The 23,039-nt window shown below is 33.3% G+C and overlaps 1 protein-coding gene across 1 annotated transcript in view; it reads right to left on the bottom strand.

Moving 5' to 3' along the window:
• Positions 1–12,982: 12,982 nt before the first annotated feature.
• The window catches only part of LOC140151678 (uncharacterized), a 98,209-nt gene continuing 88,152 nt past the window's right edge, over positions 12,983–23,039 (bottom strand). Inside the window, exon 9 of the mRNA XM_072174013.1 lies at positions 12,983–21,092. Coding sequence (XP_072030114.1) covers positions 20,910–21,092 — 183 coding nt within the window. The 3' untranslated portion in view covers positions 12,983–20,909. The remainder of the gene's footprint in view (positions 21,093–23,039) is intronic.

Consider the following 23,039-nt stretch of genomic DNA (forward strand, 5'->3'; position numbering starts at 1 on the left):
ATATTTTAGAGGGTGATATTGAAAAGCTCAGTATGTCATCAGCAACACAGTGTTATCCTCGGAAAGCATGAAGCCACACAAACTACTGCGGCATTTAGAAACAAATCGGAGAACATGTCGGTAAACCATATACTTTTCATGCAACTTTTAGATCAGCTTGAACGCCAAAAATTAAGATTAAAAAGGTTTTGTCTGTGTCAGACCTGGCATAGCGATCTTCTTCTGAAGTGAGTTACTGCATTGTACACTGTACAGTAAAAAGAATCTACATACAAACATTGGTATTACCGGCTGCGATTTCCTTGAATGTGGGTTGCGTCATATTATCGATGACAAATTTGGGTTGTGACCAAAAAAGTTTGGAAAAGCTGACCTTTATAGATCCTCGGCATTTGGTTGTATTGGTATCTAGGTCATTCCTTAATAATTCAATGCACTCACTATGTCATGCATCATTCATTTTTGTTCCATTTACTGCACATCTATGTTAATGGAAGTGCACTACAACCGCAAAGGCATTGGACCATTCCAGTTGAAATCCATACACCCCTTATTGAAGACATGACCTTAGTCTCACACACTAGGGGTGTAGATTTCAAATGGAGTCACCCATTCATGTAACCCCATTTGAAATCACATTCCCTGTGTGGGAGATTAAGGTCATGAATTCCATAAGGGGTGTATGAGTTTCAACTGGAATAGCCCTATCCAGCTTAAGTGGCATGATATGAACTAATCAAAATTGTCCTCCTTTTGAGGGAGTGGAAATGGCAGATTTAAAACCATGGCATAGGACTCAACCAGGAGGATAGGGCTATATGAATGTGTTTGTTGTGACAATGGAAATGTACAATGAATACAGTCATTTAAATTAGTACTTTTATTTATTACCGGTCCTGCCAGTCCCAATAGTGTCCTTTGAAGCATGGTGAAATCAATTGTTAAATTTTACAAAGTTTTCCACAAGCATGTCTATCTTATAGTTTTTTAGAGTGACAGAGTTACAGCTACTATGAAGTCAGTTTAAGAAATTTTGACTAGTAAAAGTATACAGTGGTTGCAAAGAAAATGTAAGTTACTTATTTTAGGCATAATAGGTTACCCCAGCTTTAGGGTTTGCCTAAATTTAAATTTACATTTTAGCTTAATGACAAGGATCCTTTTACTCTATTCTTTTCCTTTGTTAATCTTAGCAGTGTCCAAAAGTTGAACTGCAGCTATCTAATATTAAGCTACATGTATTTGCCCTTATTTGGATCTACATTCTACAATAATATAAAAGAAGGTATGAAAATACCAAAAAGTTCCTTTTCAGGTTTACCAGGTCTAACATTAATAATTTTGAAATTTGCTTGGGGGAGGGGGCCGAAAATGATTACACAGTCCCTTGTGGAGTGGAAATTGTGGCTTAATTCAAAGTCTGCTCACAAGTGAGCCCAGGCATCAAATGCAACCCTCTTTGGCAAAACAAATAGCCACTGAAGCGACACATCGCGGTGTGTGTTCCTTGTACTTAACATGAAATATCATGATACATACAAACCTATACAGAGATACGGATCGTTGCATTTGTAAAATCACATTCATGTAAGAAGCTAATTACTTCCAAATTAAAATGCATTGTTATATTATATTCTATTGTTATGTCATTTGCTTGGTGGTTCTTGATGTTCAATGACATATGTAGGATTTATGTTAGGCTGTGTATGTCTGTATTAAGAGGCGTGGTTCTACTTCCAGGCATCTGGTGAGAAACATGTTAATTGTCCTCAAATCTTTGTGTCTTTGTCAAATGGGACACTATTATATATTTGTATGGTGAAAAAGTGAAGCTGCAAGCAAAAAGAAAAAACAAACTAGAGCTTTTGTGCTTCAAGAACCACAAATATTAATCAGTGCTCTGTGCTAGAAATAAGCCAACATCTTCAAGGGCCAATTTTAGGTACTTGAGTTGAAATCTATGGATCCTTATCAATTATTTCACGAGCCCAAACTCAAGTTGTTGGGGGTTCCCTTTATACATTTATGGACACATTTTTACGCTGACCCCCTAAATTTCAAATTGATGCCACGGAAAACGAAATGGAGTATGAAGCTCAAATTTTCAGGATTTTACTTTCTCATCAATATCTACCACCACACAGAAAAAGAAAAAAAATTGAAGAGGTGCTGCGGTGCACATCCCTGGAGTTGACATGGAATGAGTCTACTATATTTACAATAAAAACACTGTTAATTTGCTGGTCAATTTCACATTTTATGTTATCTACATAAGGTGTGAATTATCCTTCATACACACATCACTTTTGCTCTGAAATCGACCAAGTAATAATGACACATACACAATTCTAAAACAACATCTTTTGCACAGAGTTCAATGGGATTTGAAAAGTTAAGTGGCAGTTGAAACTCAGGTGATAACACTTTTGCAGTGCATGATGGGGCTTCCTTAAATCATCCTCTGTGCTTACCCATAAATGTTCACTACATTGATCACATGAAGTAATGTTTGACGACTCATCCAGGTTTTTCTTGAAAGAGTGGATAATTTGCAATAATGACTTCTGAATAACTGCTGGCTACTTTATGGGGCACAGTGGCTCAGTACTTGCTTGATGTGCATGGGTTTGAGTCCCCGTCCCACCACCGTGTTGCGCCCTTGGGCAAGGCGCTTTGCCTCGCTTGCCTCACCCCACCCAGGTGCAATGGAAAGCTGTTAGGGGTTGTCACAGTCATTGTACTGATGAACCCTGCGCCATTTGTAGGCGGCAAACGTGGTTCCGACATATTCTAATGACGGCAGAATAATGTTAAGCGCTTTGAGGCTGTTTACAGCATTAAGCGCTATATAAATATCTACATTTTATTTTTTTTTTACTTCCCTGTCTTACCATACCAAAATATCCACTCTATTCTCACAAAATCCTGACTATGAAATTCCTTGGTATCTTTTGTAGAACAATAATCACTTGAAAATACAATGGCACTTCTAGGAATAAACCACTAAAATACTAGGCTGAACAATCCAGGTGGCATGATATTTCCAGAATTTTGATTAAAATTCCTGTTAACTTGCATGAAAAATATTATCACATTTTAATGCTAATGTGATCTTACCACCATTTCATTAATTCTTTATTTTAATATCTAAATCAATGAAGCAGTCATCAATTTTATAATTTATAGAGTTAAGTCTAAGGGATATTACATGCAGCTGCAACTTCATGTTCAATGGTGTATTATTGAAACATGAAGAATAATATGTACATATAAGCATTTTATCTATATTTTATAGCATGCATGTCTCGTCTCAGGTTGAGAGCCATTTTGGATTTCGCAGTGGCAGATTCAAATCAGTGTGTTTACACATTTGCGTTGCCAACGTATGGACAAATTGCCCTGTTACGTGTGTATATACAGCCAGCGGGATTAAGTTAGCGCTCACTATTAAAATTGTACAAAATCCAACATGGCGTTACTCTCAACTTGAGATGAGACACACTATACACATACACGCATAGATATTGGCAAGTATTTTCATTAATGTTATTAGTTTAATAATACATAATTTACAGCCTATTTGCAAAGGATGTAAAAATAGAGAAGCTTTTGTATTTTTTTACTAAATTGTGCTTCCGTTATTTTGAATAATTTATCAAACTGCTTAAAGATACTGCTATTAAGTGAATGATGGGAATTGGATCAATTAAAAAAATTAAAGAAGATGCACTTTGTGAATTAGGTTTTTGGGTATTTTTAACTTCAAATCTAAAATAATGCAAAATACAATTTTCATTTTATTAAGGGATCTAAAATGAGCGCTTATTATGCTTCGACAGTATTTTTGTGGGATATGAGAGCACCTCAGACCTATCGAATTGCATTTGAATACGAAGCATGTCTTTCTGATATCAAATAATTTTCATTTTTGAAAATCACAATATAATACAAATTTTATGACAAATTATAAAAATTTGATATTTTTCAAATTTTGATATATAACAGTCCTCGAAGTAAATTATATAAATCTAATGATATATTCTTAAAGTGTATGTAGCAGGAGGAAAAGTCGACGGTCAATTGAAAATTTTGTCCTTTCATATTGAAGATATAGATTTTTTTCCCAAAAAGACCTAATTTTTTTTGGTGTTTTGGGAAAAAAAAATCCATATCTTCAATAAGAAAGGTCAAAATTTTCAATTGATCGTCGGCATTTCATCCCACCTACATATACGCTAAGTATAAATCATCAGATTTATAAAGTTTACTTTAGTACTGTTAAATATCAAAAATATCAATTTTAATGATTTGCATAAAATGTGTATTAAATTGCGAATTTCAAAAACCAAAATTATTTGATATCAGAATGACATTCTTCGATTCAGAATGCAATTCGATATGTCTGATGTGCTCTAATGTCCCAAAATAAATACTGTCCAAACGCTCATACCCCAGCCCTTAACTCTCAAAATTTCAGAAATGTAAATTTTCATGACCATATTTGGAATCAGCATGTAAAATGCATTAAAATAAGTACAAACAAGCCTAGTATTGATTCAGTGGTTCTGAAGATAGCTCTTTATATTTTGAGAATATATCTCAAAATTTGACTTGTTGTGTTGAAGCCTATGACTGGCACGCAGAGCATTAAGTGAAAATCAGTATAGATCAGCATTCATTGTGTTATAGGTTTAGATTTGGGGTGTAAATTTCAAAATACTGGTTAGAGAATGAGGCACTTACAAAATTATCTTCAATCTAGAAAATTGCTTATTAATCTTTCTTTTTTTAGCAAAAGTTGCCAACAGAGTTACAGAATTTAACAAATTTACCTGAATTTTGAACAGAAAGTCCAAAAAATAGGTATAAATTTGGGTCTCTTTTTTATAAATTTTAGTATCATAATTTTAGGGTAAATTTTTGGAAAACTTTTCTAAGTCCCAGATGCATATTATCCCTGCTCATATTCAATATTAAGTATTATCTGCTTAAATACACACATGACCTTTATAAAAGCTGTTTTTGGAGGTAACTTAAAAGTCTGAATAATTTGTAGTCATCCTCCAGTTGCTACAAGGCCCATTAAGTTGTTCCTGTTGAATGCGCACGTTATCACAAAACAATAAAACTTGATTCATTGTAGCCATCATTGGTCATATTTGGATGGTTTCTTTCAGTTTCCTTAATTATACGTCTGTGTGTTGCATTCAAAAAGATGACAATATAGGAGCATCTTTTTATACCAGCTTTTGATGATCTGAAGCAGGCAGAGTCAATGGCCCAGAACCAGCAGCTGCATTGAGGAATTAACCCTAGCGGTAGTCATGGTATAGTGGGTGTGGGGAAGTGTGTCAAGTACATGGATAGTGGTTGGTCTTCCGGCATGTCTGGGGTTTGTAGGCTTGACTTTGTATTGAACAAGATTCACTTGTGCATGTCTTTGCATGTTACCAGACACTTTTTATACAAAATATGGTCTAGTTTTGATCATGTAATATTGATTTAAAGTAGTTGAATAATGCAAGCATAGGCCCATATATAGGAAAACATAGAATGTTAGGGCTGCTACAGACTCCCAAGTATTTGATGTAGAATATTTTATACATGTCTACATTATTTTAACTATTCCCATTCTATTTCCAGTAAAGTTATTAATGAATGTTTGATGATGTAAAATTGATAATATATTATGTCAAATGTCTGGTGGATATCAATTTTGTGACAACACTTTTTAAAATGAGATAAACCATGACCTTGATGCAACATCATACAATTCATGTCCCATTGACAAGCATTTGTTGACCTGTATATAGTATCAAAATACTCTTATCAAAAATATTAGAACTGTATTGCTGCCCATTGCGGTTAAGGGTAAAACCCAGTGATTGTAAACCATTGGTATAGAAGTCAATTGAGCAAAACAATTAAACAATTAGTTGTTGAGTGCCCACACACTTGAAAGTAATTATACAGAAAAGTTAGCAATTCCTGCAAGGTAGAGTGAGTACAGCAAGAATTAAACACCAGGATTAAATACAAAATGAACTACAATTGATTTAATACCTTTTGTGTAATTTATTATCCTAGAAAGATTCCTCAAGACAATTCTCTTTTGTTTTAATTTAAAGCATTTAAAACAATATTGTAACATTTGCTAAGGAGGATACCCTCAATGTTTTTTTTTAATTATGATTTGTACACTTTTGTAATGTACCGCAGTAAACTCACATACCCTGCAAAAATCAAGGCTTTAGGTGCTGTAGTTTTGACAAAATCTTAGAGATTCTTTTAAATAATACAACTTACTGAGACATGTACGTACATGGTGTATGTGATGGTCATAGCTCATCAACAGGACTGACCTCGATCGACCGACATAGGCGCTGGAATTAAATAGTGATTTTTTTTTATTTTGCTGTCATTTTGTTTGGGTTAAAATTAAAAAGGGACATAACTGACACAAATCTATTTCTTCTGGAAATGTAACAACATTGTTTTAAGACAAAAAAAGAATTAAACACAAAATTATGTTGATATGCGCGCCCGCAAATAGATTTTGTCAAGGCGTTTTCCTCATTTGTGTGTTAAACTGCTGACAAGTAAAGCACTCTAAGTGTATTTAATTCTAAAATGAGCACAACCATCCACATGCAGGTATCTTACCTCATAACACTCATTTAATTAATGCTTTACAGCAAAACAAAAGTCATGAATGTCAGCAGTTTAAGAATCATGACAATGCAGTTATGTGGATCACCAAAAGACCCAGGCCTGAAAGACCAGGATGCTTGTTACTCTGAAAGACTGCCCTCAAGTTGTCAAAAAGGAAACCATTCTGTTGAGCTATCAAATAGATCACATTGTATGGTACATTGGCAATAGGGCCTATTACCAGTATATTGAATGCATGTCCACGATGAGCTACGATGCCCTGTGTAATTATATTGCTATTCCATTCGTCTGAATGATCACCTTATTTTGTTTGCCAATGCTTGGTACATGCATGTCATACCCAATTCCGCATTTAGAGATCAGAGGAATAACAAGTTGGGGTGAAATCATCTGTATACATGTAGAACTCTTCTGATTTGTGTAATAACAAACAAACAAAATAATTATTTAATATTCAAGCATCTGCACATAATGTATGTGAGAAATAAGACATTTTGTCAATGACTTATTTGAATGAAACTGATATAGGCCTAGTATGTTTGTAACAACTGATAAAACATTAATGGTAAATGTAGTTAGTCCAAGTCATAATATTATTCCATATTTTGCTTAAGAGTAATAAAAATATTATTTAAATACAACAAAAATAATAAATGTTTATATCAAAACAAATGGATTGTAGATGAATGGTGATCAGACAATAATATAAGGTTAATGGCTGGTTTAACACATCATTTTTTTCATTTTTTGCGTTTCTGTCAAACAAGCACCTCCGGCTCATTAGTACAGTTGACTTGATGATAATTGCATTTAGGCCTAAATAGACAATGCTTGATTGGATAATAATAGAATGATGAACAATCGAGCACCATCAACCTTAAAACATCTAAATAACATAAATTAATGTAACAAAAAACAATTATCAGTAATGATATTGACATCCTTGTAATCACGCAATTGCTAATAAAAACAGCTGCTTTAAATGGATGGGAATGGATCAGAAAGTGTATTTGATTGAGAAATAATCATTTTATATTGATTGTTTACAAAAGATTTTATCAGAGAAATAATTGCAATGAGGGACATGAGTGGGCTACGTGTCTGTCCTCTTTCTACTTGCCTGTCTGTCGGGTATACTGAGAGAATTGCCTTCACAATGGCTTTAGCAGCAAATACATACAAAATGTTTGACAATGTGCAATTTTAATGCTAAAATATACATGTAAAATATAGCATGGATAAGGCAAGATGCAAATGTTAGTCTTAGTATTTTTAAACAAGTGCATGGGGGATTAAGCCCGGGGGGGCACTCCAACTTTGGAGGTGACGCGTATGTAGGGCTGTTATGACCCCTTTTTCAGCATCGCTGTCACCCAAAGACCCCATATTTTTTACTTAACACATGCTCGTTCAGCGCTCTGTCACCCGAAGACCCCTATTTTTCCATTTGATCTGTCACCCAAAGACCCTTACAAGTTCAATTTGAACAGCAACTTTCATTTATCACTGATTTTGTTACTTCTTTTGAAAAAATAAAGAAATTTGAAGCCATTTAGAACTAGAAATTGATTTTCGAGGTTTTTGTGGCGCTGTTTTGGTTCTCACCCAAAGATTGCATTTAAAAAAAGGTCATGTTCACCCAATGACCATATATTTTTACATTTTGTTCTCACCGAATGCCAAAAATCATGCTCTCACCCAATGACCCCATATTTTTTACATGTTGCTCTCACCGAATGCCCCTTAGTGCGAAAGCGCCAGCCCTACACCTATATCCATTTCAAATTGAAGTGCCCCCCGGGGGGATTAAGACCCCTCAAATGTCCATTCCAAATCAGAAGACATTCTGTCCACCCTGCAGGGATTCCTAATATTTCATGAAGGTTTTCCAACTGGGGCTGGGGATTACAGGAGGAAAGCTTAAAAGTGGAACAGGTTCAGCTTTAATTAAACAGCTGAAATTATTAGCAGCCATTTTGTATAATCATCATAATCTATACACACTCATTACTTGTGTGTATGATGCAAGTATCTAAGTTTTGTCTGCAACTTATGGTCCAGGTAGTGGTGGCACCAGGATTTTCTTCAGGGGGGAAAAGTTAATTTCAGGGGGTAAAATCCCCCTGGTGCCACCACTGGGTCCAGAACCACAATACTAAAAGCAGGGATGAAAACAAGCACTGACATAATTTCCTGAAACTGCTTTAAGGAATGCGGGGTATGAACATTTGGACAGTATTTATTGTGGGACATTGGAGCACATCAGACATATCGAATTGCATTCTGAATACGGAGAATGTCCTTCTGATATCAAATAATTTTGATTTTTTGAAATTTGCAATGTAATATACATTTTATGGCAAATGATTAAAAATTTATATTTTGATATTTAACAGTACTCGAAGTAAACTTTATAAATCTGATGATTTATACTTAAAGTGTATGTAGGTCTGATAAAAAGCCGACGATCAATTGAAAATTTTGACCTTTCGTATTGAAGATATGGATTTTTTTCCCAAAACACCAAAAAAAATTAGGTCTATTTGGGAAAAAAATCCATATCTTCAATGTGAAAGGTCAAAATTTTCAATTGATTGTTGGCTTTTCCTCCCAGCTACATACACTTTAAGAATATATCATTAGATTTATAAAATTTACTTCGAGGATCAAAATGTGAAAAATATCAAATTTTAATAATTTGTCATAAAATTTGTATTATATCGTGAATTTCAAAAATGAAAATTATTTGATATCAGAAAGACATTCTTCAGATTCAAAATGCAATTCGATATGTCTCATGTCCCACAAAAAATACTGTCAAAACGCTCATTCCAGATCCCTTAACATTTCCTGAAAATGTGTATTTCCCTATCCTTTTACAGGGAAGATCCAAGCTGAAATCAGGAAATTTCCTGAAGATTTGCATCCCTGTTAAAAGCATAAATGCTGCAAGCCTGGCAGGCTGAGGCTGCTGATTTACATAGTGATGACTTTCAAAACGTAATGGATTGGCATGATTGTGGTCCTGGATGAACCACATAGCATTGTGGTCACAAGTTGCAGATGGAATCACATTTTTGCTGCATACGACTAGACTATGAATGTAGGCCTAAACATAAAAAGGGTATAACTTTGTCTGAGCACCTGACACTTGTTAGACCCGGGTATTAGACATGTGTGAAAAAATTGCTTTCATTTTTTACTTCTGATTTATACAAAATATATTTTTGCTCACACCTGCTTTATTAATAGAAATGTCGTAAAACCACAAGTAGTATGCACATTCATGTTAAACATTGATTTTTAGTAAAAATACTACATCCGCTACAGATGAACTTACTCTGTACTTTTGCACCATTGAATACAGTGGATGGCAAGAAGTATTACATGCAGGCTGTTCAACAAACAAAAAAGTTCAAAGAGGGGTGACTGATTGAGTGAGAAGGAGGTTGGGCCTTGGATGGATTGGACCTGGCCTTGGGTGCTGGATGTCAGGATGGTCCACAATATAGGCCAAAATGTGTGTGTATGCTTCAATCAAAACCAAAAATTCAAGGCATTTGGAAATGGGAGAAAGAAGTACACTTGTTAAATCAGTTTGAAGTGATTTGATCATGTGGTTTGGTAAATTAAACTTTTGAATTGCAATACAAAGGTCAAAGGGTACCAAAGTGATGCTCGCTTTATATTTGGACTTAATCACTGGAAAAATCACAAGACTTATGTGGTTTTCCTGGTGTTGTTGTCATTCCTTTTTATTGTTTTTTGTACGAGATTAATTTGAAACAAGTGGAGGAACATAAAAGAGCTGGAATTATGGATCATTATGAACATAAAAAGGTATAGCTTTGCAGTGATATTTTGCAAGTTAAACAGATATCAATTTTGACATCATTAAACAAAAACCATTTCACACCAAAAGTTTCAGAAGTTCAATTAAGACGAAAGGTTAACAAAAGAACGGCCTGTGTATGATGACAGCCCTATATGCAGTACAGAATAAATGGCACACGTGGCATTTGTTTGAGGATGCGTTATTGTAATTAACGAATATGAAGAAACAGTAAAGGAGTTCAATTCAGTAACACTGTCAGGTTTTTTAAACATAACTTGCATATTATATCATACCTTTTAAGTTGGTTTTACATATTTGTAGTCAAAATCAAATGCCTGTATAATATCCCCTTCCAAGATCTGCAATTATTAAAAGTGCAGTGGAAGCTAGTGGAATCATTTAGTAGTGCATATTTCATTTCACATGGCACAATGTAAGAGCCAATGTAATGTGGTATAAATGTACAGTAACATTTGCTAGCCGATTTAATAGGCAAATGTCTCGACATGTGTCATGTGACTAGTCATCAACCAATCAGATAGGTAAATTGTATCATAGACCCTGGTAGGCCAGGTTGTAGCTAGACTAATATTATTGATGTCATGTATGCTTGTTACAGTTAGTGTGATAACTACTATAAATCATTTGATGTAACGCTATACTGATGTAACTACATGTACATTTCAGGTATTTTGAAACTTGTTCAAACAACCAAATAAGGAGACACAAGTACAACACTGACATTTCTGTATTATCTTTTATTCCCTTTATTTTCCCATATTTAGAAAGATAATCACATAAATAACCAATAATATATTCACAGCAAATAGTGGTCAAATTTCCCCTTGAATAATGTCTACCTTCAAACATGTTACAGACAATAACATTATATCCTGAAAAATCACACTCGGACAACAAACGTTAAAATAAATAATAAGAAGAATCAAATCTACAGCTGCTACTTATAGTGTTAAGATACTTTCACAGTTGCTCACTCTAAATTTGGTTTAAAAAGAAAGGAGTTATGAATGGAATCTTGAGTTGGAATTTTCTTCTATTGCCTTCTGACATATCCTGAAAAATAAATAACACAACATAACCAAAATTGGGTGCCATAAATACCATGAAAAATGCTCAAAAATATTGTTTGTACATGATTATCCCTAACATTTTTACTAATGTACTAATTATCATGATATCATGATTTAATTTTGAATATCATTAACTTCATCCGTCATGTAAACCACTTACATACATGTTTCCTATTATTGTACCATGGTACATTGAGAAGAGCAGAATGGGAATTATGTTGCGCGTTGGTGTTACAATTGTACATCATTGCATAAAAAGGCCTATGTATATGACTTTCTTTATCAATGGAGTTGTGAATATGACATAATTAAAACCATAGTTTATAAAGAGTTCAAATGCATCTGCTCTATAATGTTAGCTTGTTATTGACACCCTACTTTAAAAAAATCCAATGTATATTTTTGAAACTATGATAAAAAATAGCACTTATTTTATTATTATATTCTTTATATTTGATGAGTTATATTTGTGTATATTTCAAATCGAGAAAAATTGATGTATCGCTTTTGCATCGGAGCACTTCATATATTTATCAACTGAGTTCTGTGAAAGTATCTTTGTACACACAGCGTTAACATTAACAATATTTAAATTAGATGATTAGCATATTTAAATAAGATATAAATAAATTAGCATGCAACTTCCCAATGAAATATCTTGTTGATAACTTTGTCCTGAAGTAAATGTTTTATGATAATTTGATGGTACTTCTAATGTCTGTAAAATGGAAAATAATTATTTAATTGGCAACATGCATTTGACAACCTCTGACGATCAAAATCTGAAATTGTCATAATGTAGAGAAGTGTGCTTTAAATGGTAAAATTATTAATTTGTCATTTTTGTTTCAACATAGTACAATTATTACTTGTGTCAATGACTATAAATACAGATTAGTTGGAATGGCTATCATACACCTTTGGTAATAAATCTAGTGCCACAACAAATGGATTTTGTTACGCATCAAACTTATTCTAAAACAATAGAATATTGCTTACTCAGATCTTACAGCCAAAATTGTACAGCTTGTTACATTAATATCATTTGAATTTGAGTTTCAGATCTGGTATGAGAATCTTACAGAATGTCGCAAAATGTGTTGCCATTACACACAACATTATAATAATTAACGTTGTAATAATTATGTTCCAACTTCTAAAAAAATTGTCATTTACATACAGACGTGAATTGTACCACCATTTTGATTGATAAGATGTCGCATGTCGGATGTAATACCTCAGACATCTATATCATATTTTATTCCTGTTTTTACACACATTAAAGCCACTTCATGAGCTATTCCATTTAAAATTCATACTACCCCTGTGGAAGACATTGGAAATATCTTCCACAGAAGGAGTATGAATTTCAAATAGAATGAGCATATTAGGCAGTTCCATTTGAATTCCATACACCCTCTGAGAAAGATCCAACCTGAATCTTCCACAGAGGGAGGGTGTGTTTCAATAGAGTTGGCTAAAGTGCTAATTCCTTTTAAATTTATACACCCTCTGTGGAACATACCCGGCGAACATATTTCCAAAATCTTCCGCAGGGGTAGTGTGGATTTTAAATGGAATAGCCCTTCAGTGATTTGTCAAACCAGAACACCTTAATATTCATCAAAATTAATGTGAGTTGTGCTTTTCTTAGAACAAAAGTTAAAATCTAATTAAGACATAATTTACCCAAACTTAGAATAAAAGGAATGTACATATTTGTTATATTTTCCCTTTTTAAATGAAATTCCTTTTGTACATAAAACATACATATTAGACTGCCTGTGAAGGGCAGTGGACTCGAATATTATATTAAACTTGGAAAATGGATGAAGCAAAATGTTGCTGACCTTAATATATACATGAAAAAAGCGACACGTTAAGCAATGAGAAATCAAATAATGCACAATTGTGATGGCAAGCGAAAATTGTCATAATTAGGATAAATTTACATGAATGATGAACAAATAAACAAACTGTGCCATAAATGCAGAAGGCACTACACTAAACTAAATGTCACACTTTAAAGGCACACTATAGTGTTTTTACCTGCCAGCTGTATTAACTTAATAATAGCAATACACATTTTTTTGCTTTAAAAGGCAACAAGAGGCTACTACATTATTTTTATAAATAATAAAATCAGTAACTTAAATGTTTTTATTGTAAAGTAAACACAATGAAAAAGATATGTTTGCAGTCAAGCTAACAAAGAGTAGACACAAAATAATTAACAATGGTAAATGCAAGCAGTGGCGGTTGATTCCCCCCAAACAAAAATTCACTCCCTCCCCTCCCCCGAAAAAAATGCTGGTGCCGCCTCTTAATGCAGTAGATTTTCTAACACAATCAAGATTTACTTATCTCAAAAGATGTTCAACTATGCTTTTTTGACTACAAAACAATAATAAAATCAATAATACAATATAGGCCAAAGACATTGTGATAATGTGTTAACAGAAAAAGTTGGCCCAATTCGTGTTCATAGATGTCAGAAGTAATTTTTGTCTTAATTCGTCAACTTGATGATTCACTGATTTTTGTGATGGAAATCACTGCTTCGCTGCTGCGTGTCATCATTTCTTAAGAAAGGGAAGTGATAATAATTATGTAAAATGTGACAGTCTAAAATTACTTCTTGAAATTACATCATATTACACACTCTTTTATTGTATACAAAGATTACAGGACTAAACTGAATGAAAAATAGGCAAGATAATAGATTTCAGATGGTTTTGTGCTAGAAAATAAAAAAACATTTGAAAGACTTATAGTAGATAACAATGAAATCATAACTGTTTTTAGGTAATTGTTTTTGTCATGGGATACAGATGTAGTAGTAGTAGGGTTAGTGGGCTTCCAAATTGTATAAGTCATGATTCTGATAAATGGGTACCGGGATGGATACATCTTTGATGACGTAAAGAAATAGTTTGATTACTTGATGAACAGGATTTGATTTGATACACTGGTGTGGTAGATATGATAATTGATGATTATCTTGTTTTTCCCATTTTGTTTTGTTTAATTTCTCTTAATTATCAAAGTAAACACTGACAGTTTACAAAGTGTATACTAGAAGTAACAACATAAATCCACTTTTATTACGAAATATGTATCTGTTTTGTAGACTTATTTGCTTTCGTAATAGAATGTTGACTTTTCCTGGAACCTAATCTGTACATAACCACTAATGATACAGATATGATCAACTGCCCTCATTGACCTTAAATCTCATAATTTGTATTCATTAGATAAGAATACCTAATAGATACTACATGTGGGGGAAATAAATAACCAATAAGTATTTTTTTAAAAGATCTTTTGGTTTGATAACAGAAGAGAAAGGAATGCTACACTTGTTTCGATGGAGGAAAACAATGTAGTGCAGATCTAAATTGGGCTATTCCAGGCTAACCCCTATGGAAAACATTACCTTAATCTTCCACACAGGGAGTACGAGTTTCAAATGGGGTTATCTAAATGAGTGATTCCATTTGAAATCTACATCCCCTATGTGGGAGATTAAGGATACATCTTCCATAGGGGTGCATGGATTTCAACTAGAATATCCCAATAGTGCTCTCTCTCTCCTCTGCTTAAAGCTAAAATGAACCAAGGAATTCACAGGGAGAATATGAATTGCATAACCCTATCACATTTCTGACAATTCAATTCACCATATTGGATTGTAATGCATGGGAATTAAAACTAAAGTACCAGTAACATTTTAAGACAGATTGAAGCATTTTAGAAAGCATATGTGTAGACAAAAGCTTGTGTGACATATTACAGGATGCATCATACAAAAGTAAGAGTTAGGGCTGATATAAAACTACTCCTGAGGTAAATTATTTTGCTTGTTCTCCATGGGTGACATAGAAACATGGTGCAGTATGTATTCTCCCCTTTGATTCATTTTGTTCATGCAAATTTTTAGATGAAACATTTGTTTTTGCGAATGGTGTCCTGTTACATTGTACTGGGTGTCCCAAAAGTTGCGGTACTATTTTGAATGCTGGTAATTTTTAAACCTCAGTACATCTCAGTAGCAGAAAAAATATCTTTGAATAAAGAAAATTCATGCAATATTTGATATCAAGTGCAGTGACATATGCGCTTACAGATATGAGTAAGCTACTATGAAATATTTTGACATGTTACGCACAAAAGCATGTATGAATTCTGCGACAAATCACTCAATGCCACATGTTCATTACTTCCTCCCAATACCTGGAAAACATTCCTTGCATTCCATTCAAGTTTATTGTTAAGCAATGACCATTTTGTATTGATGCATGTCATACAATGCTATTTATGTGAACAAAAATTTTGATTTTCTGCAGAAATTTAGTCAGGGAAGCCACCTTATTACAAGATTTAGAGGTCAATCATCAGGCACCTATCTAATATGTACTGGGTTTCATTTGGATGTTACTACGATAGTTCATTTGTTATTATCATTCAAAATGGTAGAGTAACTCTTTGGGACACCCTGAATATTTTATGTTGGATAAATATGATTTTGTGTGTTTTATTCAAAATTGAAATATGTGATACTCCAAATAGGTAGAAGAAATATACTTTACTTGCAAAAACTTTTATTTTCACTTTAAAAAAATTCATTGCTTTATTATAAAAACTTGAGTGATTTTTCACCATATCTGTCTAAAAGTCATTTGTTAGTAACAATTTTACATCACATATTTACATGAAACAGTCTATATAATGGTAAAAATATTATATTTGGAAATTTGATGATACAATAATGTATTAAATACATCAACTTTACCATTTTGTTTTTCTCTAACAAGTTTAAAACTTCATCAATATCAGCCCATTGTCAAATTTACTTTCATGAACTTGGGTATAAATATTGCTGTTTTTGTTCCCTCTTTTCTAATGAAAATGATAGACCACTCTGCGTTACTTGTGAGAAACATGATTCCAACTCCATTATTACATTTTTGGTGAATGTTACCGAATATTTTATTAATACCTGTTTTACAAATAGAAATGCATGTGATTGTACATTCTTGGTCATAAAATATCATTTAGATCCCAGTGCATTTGATATAGTATTAAAAAAACTTGGTAGGGTTTAACTTCTGTAGATAATACCAGATTTGTGCTTTCACTAATCACTACAATCATGTAATTATACACATTTATGAAGAAAGAGTTGGTGAGTCACATATATACCAAAACATTCACTTGTACTTATGTTACATGATACATGTTTAATATTATAACTACCTGCTGCCTGATATTATTATGGGCAGCTGCATTTTATTAGTTTGGAAGATCTTTGGAGGAAAAGATGCATAAATTTACATAATAAATCCAACATTGTTTCAACTAACATCTAAACCATAATTTGTATATTTACAATGTTTACATAAGTCAATACTTATAATAATAATAATAATTGAGCAATAAATCTTTTGATACTCCCTTACTACTCAAAGGGAGGTAGTAAAATGCACACCGTACATACCTAAAAGTATACCACAAACTACAGAGCACACAAAAATTTCACATGCAAATTTTATACATAGCAAACAAATGAAAACAAAGCAGTAATAATAATATTATAATATACATTAAAATAAATTAATAGGTCTGTACTTGGTTATTCTATTGTACCAAATACAAAATGAGTTGCATTCTCCCGTATACAAATTTTCTTAACAAATTGTTTCTTATCTACCGTACTTATTATATTATTACTTTTTTTATTTCCAAGAAAGACTCTATTTGACTTCTCCGAGAGTTCTAGCAAAGGAAATATACCGTGAATTCTGTACTTTTTGCACATCACCAACCAGCTGTTTTTCATGCCATTTAAAATCACACAGTTCAAAGTGTTTTACCTCTCTTAATTGAGCAATATCTCCGGTAAATATCTAAGTGTTTGTAATTAAAAAACAACTGCTGAATAGCGATCTCCCAAAAAGCCTAGTGCAGTAGTGCCACATCCTTAGAAAAGCTGATTTAACATGTAACTAAGAACCTAACTTGAACTTGTTCTTTTTTTATTTGAGGTAGTTGTTCCCAGTGCAGAACAGAACCGTGGTATTGCTAACCATACCCAGAAAATGTTTGATCTTTTATATGTTACCTAACAAGAATTGGACGATTTTATATAACAAGTTATTGAACTTAAAAAGGAAACTTAATGCTTCGTGAGCAAGTACTGGAACTATCCAACCACAAACATTATTAAATACTATAAATTTGGTGTTAAGTTAGATAATTATATGTAAGGTAATTTATACAATTGTGCACAATGAGTTGTTCAAACACACAAAAAAAGAGTTTCATACTGGTTTATATTATTTTTGTTCCTCATTATATACAAAAAAAATCATTTACAGAAATCACACATATAGCCTGAGAAGTGATTTGTAAATGAATGTCATTTCAGATCTTTGTCAAACATAAATGCTTTCACAATTATCACTCTATAAAGGACTGAGCAACAAAATGCAATAAATATAAGGCAAAATATGCTACCAGCAGGAAGTTAAAAATGACTATTCTTTCCTACTTCTGAAAATCCTATTTATTTTCAAATCTCATCTTATGGTTAAACTACATATTCTAAAAAAAGACAGAAGGCACAATACAGCTATCATCCTGGTCCCCGACATTCATTTGCTTAATGTGTAAAAATTTAGAATATACAATGTATCTATAAGGCAAAGATTGTCCAACATAAAGGCCCATTGGATATTTTGATGCATTAAGTTAATAGTATATGGTGGTGGCCATTTCTTCATACTGAACCAGTCTATCAGCCCAATTGCCTTGTCAGCCTTTACATAGTGTTATTACAGAAAATATATGCTGGGTGGCAAGTACGTACATGTAGAATAAACTTAACAGATTTAATATCTTCCAAATTGAATGGAAATATATGTTTGACATGTGTTCAGTTGCAACAATATACCGAAAACCTGAACCTCAAAATGATCTAAATGTCAACTTACTTATTTTTCTAATATATTATTATTATTATTATTGAAATCAAAACATGCAACATCAAGAGAATTTAGAAGGCGATGTTATCATCATCTGCCCACACTACACAAAAAATGAAGATAAAAGACCACCTGCATATATTAAGTATTTTATTATTGCATGACCATTCTTATTAGTGGATCAAATCAATCATTCAACAAAAAGTCTTAAACTTCATTACGACTTGATTTCACAAACCGGTAGCAATGTATTATTCTATCAGACATATTGTATATTATATCTGATGCCGTCCGGCGCAGCGTTTGAAAAAAAAAAGAAGCGAGTTGTTAACTCAAACAAGGGGATTTCAAATTAGGCAGTTTAACTTGTATATACCCCGGTATATACCAGAAGCTCTCTTTGTGATAGGCAAGAAATATAATAATTACGAAGTTGTGCGAACTGTGACAATAGCATTGACTTCTTGTAAACTATTAATAACATCAATTATCCATATGGAAAGCAAGAATTGAAACTAAAGAGTGGTGCATATATTGTTTTTTGAATGATCGGGCATCATAACTTGGTAACAATATCTCTGCTTATGAGTTGATTAATCACAAGTGATGGTACTAAATTGCCTTTGTTTACTTCATTCTCATACACTTGAGAGAAGCAAAGATCCGAGTAAAAATCTCACTTCCTGCTTCTGCTGTGTAAAATGAGGAATTGCGGATGAGCTGATTATTATATGATCTTTTTTGTCTTGGTTCCTGCTTTCTAATTCAGCCTTGTCAATTTCAATTGTGCTTATTGCTGCAGCACAATTGAAATGCCATGACTGATGTCTTCAAATTGAAACACTGATAATGATGTAAAGTTTCAATGGCCGTGCCGCATTTTTATTAAACAAAACACCACCAGTACGAATTAACAGATCTTATGACCAATTTTGTTTTTGTCATCAAGAATTAGTTGACAAAGTATCAATGGAAGGCCATAAATTCTCTCCCGGTTTTTAAAGGGTGCCTGAAGTGCATCTGCTTGAATATAGCCTTTAGGTTTAGTTTATTTCTTTTAGTGGATTCAATGTATAGTATTAAATGTTATATTTTCGTAATGTTTAATATTTCATTGTCACATCTCGACTTTTTATACTTTAAAAATATCTTAATCAAGCTATGGTTTATTTCATTGAAATAGAATTGTATATACTCTCCAATTTAAGATAACCAAACATGCTGAAAACAATATAAGCACAACCAAATCAAACAAAAAATCGAAAATATTAAATGAAGGCAAAATTATTGTCCATTTTCTTATTTCTTGGCTTTCCACATGACTGGCATATTGGTTGAGCACTGTCAATTTGTTTGTGGCAAGACTTGTTACCAAGTTCAAGTCCAAGTCGGGGGAGGCTGGCCGTTTATTGTGCTTCTTCATTCTAGCTTAACAATTGTCAAGCCCCCAGGATTCTATTAGGAACAAAAGAAAACCTTGGTATGCAAAGGTACAAGTTAAGTTAATGCCAATAAGTCAAGCTGAGTGCATACCTATGCCAACTCCTTCCTTTGTTTGCATTTTTCTTGTCGTTTTGACCCGAGGCGATTTTCCCCTCTGAACCAGATAATAAGAAAAAGAAAAAAAAAAGTTTTGGTATGTATAAATTTCCACGGGTAAATGCCGACTATTTCAGTATAATCCGTCAACATCAGATACAAAATACAATGATTTGCTTGGTTTGTCATGAGATCTACGTAGCTGATGGAAACCAGGTAGCTACCGTTTTGGCCGACTTGTCTGGCCACATTGCATTGTTACGCTACATTCTGGTCTAATGCACCCTTTCTTACTGAAAAATATAAGAAATAATTGTACGATACAATGATGTTTATTTTTCTGTCTGGTTGTTAAAAAACAAGATCTACTTGGCCATGATACAATCAACTGTACACTGCTATTAAGGTCACTATATTATAAGGAGTCTATATATATGTATATATATATATATAGTTACGCACTGTTCTTTAAAAACAGTACAAAATGGAATGCAAAGTAGTTGTACACCTGGATAAAGTGATCTACTGTATATTTCAGAGTGAACAAAAAATTATATATTATACATGTGAAAATAATGGAATCAATTTACTTTGTAATATTTTAATACATTTTAAGTCTAGCCTAGGTGAAACAACAAACACACTCTTTCCAGCACCAAATTAAACCATCAGATGAATTAAATATAGTTACAAAATGGGCCAATCATAAAATATTATGAGCCCTCAGATATTGTACTACTATTAAAAATGAGCTACTTTGTTCGCTTTAATATGCTCTCAATTACCAGCCTACTGGTCCAGATCATCTAGACAATTTGGTGATTTGAAGAACTCTGGCAGCATCTCATCTAATTTGCCTATCACCTTGTAAATTGTCTTCTTCCATGATGGTTCCACATCTTTTCCCATTTTCACGGCTTCGTAGAATTCTCTGAGAGTAGTGGTGGAAACTTGCAGAAACCCATCAGGCACCTGTAGAAACATTAAAATGAAATAAGATGCATGGATATATCATTATCTTTAAGGAAGTTCAATTGGTATCAACCCCATATTCCCCTGAGATTACTTGAAGGGGTGTCTCCTGGAATGACGTACTATATGATATAAGTCTTTCAAAGAATGCTTCTTCTGAGCTCAACTGGCTTAGAATCAATCCAAGATTTTACATACTTCAATCATCAATCTTTATACACACATATGTCTTAGAAATCTGTAACAAACATGTGCGGTATCCCTACGATTAGACTAACTATTATCACCTTGATCAGACAAAAGTTCATATGAACCCTGTGTTAATGACTTTGAATGCGCTAATCAACAAGGGAAGTACAGCAGGAGGAGAATCAAGTATATTGTCAATATTTTAAGCAATGTGTCACAATATCTTCAAGGCTGACATTACACCAGAGTGGGTTATACTTCCTCAAGGCCAAGGCAATGGTTTTGATCTAGGATCTAAAGGTTACTTAAGTACAGGATTTATAAGTATGATGATTTTATAACAGTGTCACTGTCGCAGTATTTTGGGATGGATGTGAAGCAATAGTACAGTGAGCGATACGATTCATAATGGTCACGCAATCAGATATAGTGTGAATAGTTTGAATTAACAGCATATGGTGCCAATCATGGTTTCTTTCAATAAATTGAATGATTTGTATGGAACTCTTAGCAAATTCATGTAACTGGGTACATACACGCTTGATGTGTTAGAACTTAATTTTATATCTTGTGTGTACGTGTACATGATATGCCAGATCATTATGCAGAAGATAAGTCCTGTATTTTTTGTGTTGACTAAATCCTGTATTTTTCAACTGTTACAACATTTACTTCTCCATCCACAGATGATTTTCTGACACAAAAAAACCACTGTTCTACAGGCGGATGGACCATTCAAGTAGGGTCAGTTGGTGTGGCCTTTTTAAAAAAATCACTAAAATCTATAACTATTTTGCTCCATTTTGGGTCGGCATTCATTTGTACAGGATTTTTTTCCAAAATTTCTTAAAATGATCTACACGAGGGGGGGGGGATGCGCACCTCTGACAAAAAATTAAAGAGAAAATCGGGAGGGAAAAGGAAAAGTAAAGGGCTAATGAGCCTATTTTCCACCAAAACTTCCCGATCATGGGCCAAAATAGTGTAAAATACAAAAATTGTCCCAATAGAGTCCTTTCACCCAGATCATGGCCCAAAATAATGTCAAATACAACATTTTTTGCGCAGTATGTGCACATAATGTCAAAATACAGCCATTTTGTAAATTCTCTCTAAAAAACGGTCCATGTATAAATACCCACCGATAATATGGGGTCAAAATGATGCAACCGGGAATTTTGTTCATATTTTCCCAAATTTATTTTGCCCCCTCCCCGCCTGGCCTTTTTCCCATACTCATAATTATGGTAAGGGCAAGGCAAATTATATGAAAATGACTATAATACTTGTAAGAGTCCCACCTGTTGAATGTTTTAAATAATAGTGCATGTAAATGTGATCTCTGATTTGAAATGACGGTCTATCTATAGACAAAGCTACACAGTGTTGAAGGATCGATTAAGCCAAGCAAGGAGTATGCAACTATATAGGCCTACATATACATGGGCAAGGCTAAAAAAATTTGGCACTTTCTCGAAAACAAATTTGTTTGAAATGGGCAACGCTATGATTTTTTTAATATTAAATAGCAAATGGAGTATAAAATACTACCCAGTATGGGGGCCTATCCTTTTGACACTTAATACATAACTATGTATTTTTGAGATGCTCTTTGAACATGTAGAACAGTCCACCTTCTACATCAGAAGTTTAAAAAAACATTTCTCCTTTATATAACCTCAAATGAAATAATCAATTGATTCCAGGCCAGAGCTCCAATCTTACATCTATATAATATATAAGTAATAAATGTCCTCA

This window comes from Amphiura filiformis, chromosome 5, assembly GCF_039555335.1.
Source record: "Amphiura filiformis chromosome 5, Afil_fr2py, whole genome shotgun sequence".
NCBI classification, from domain to species: Eukaryota; Metazoa; Echinodermata; class Ophiuroidea; order Amphilepidida; family Amphiuridae; genus Amphiura; species Amphiura filiformis.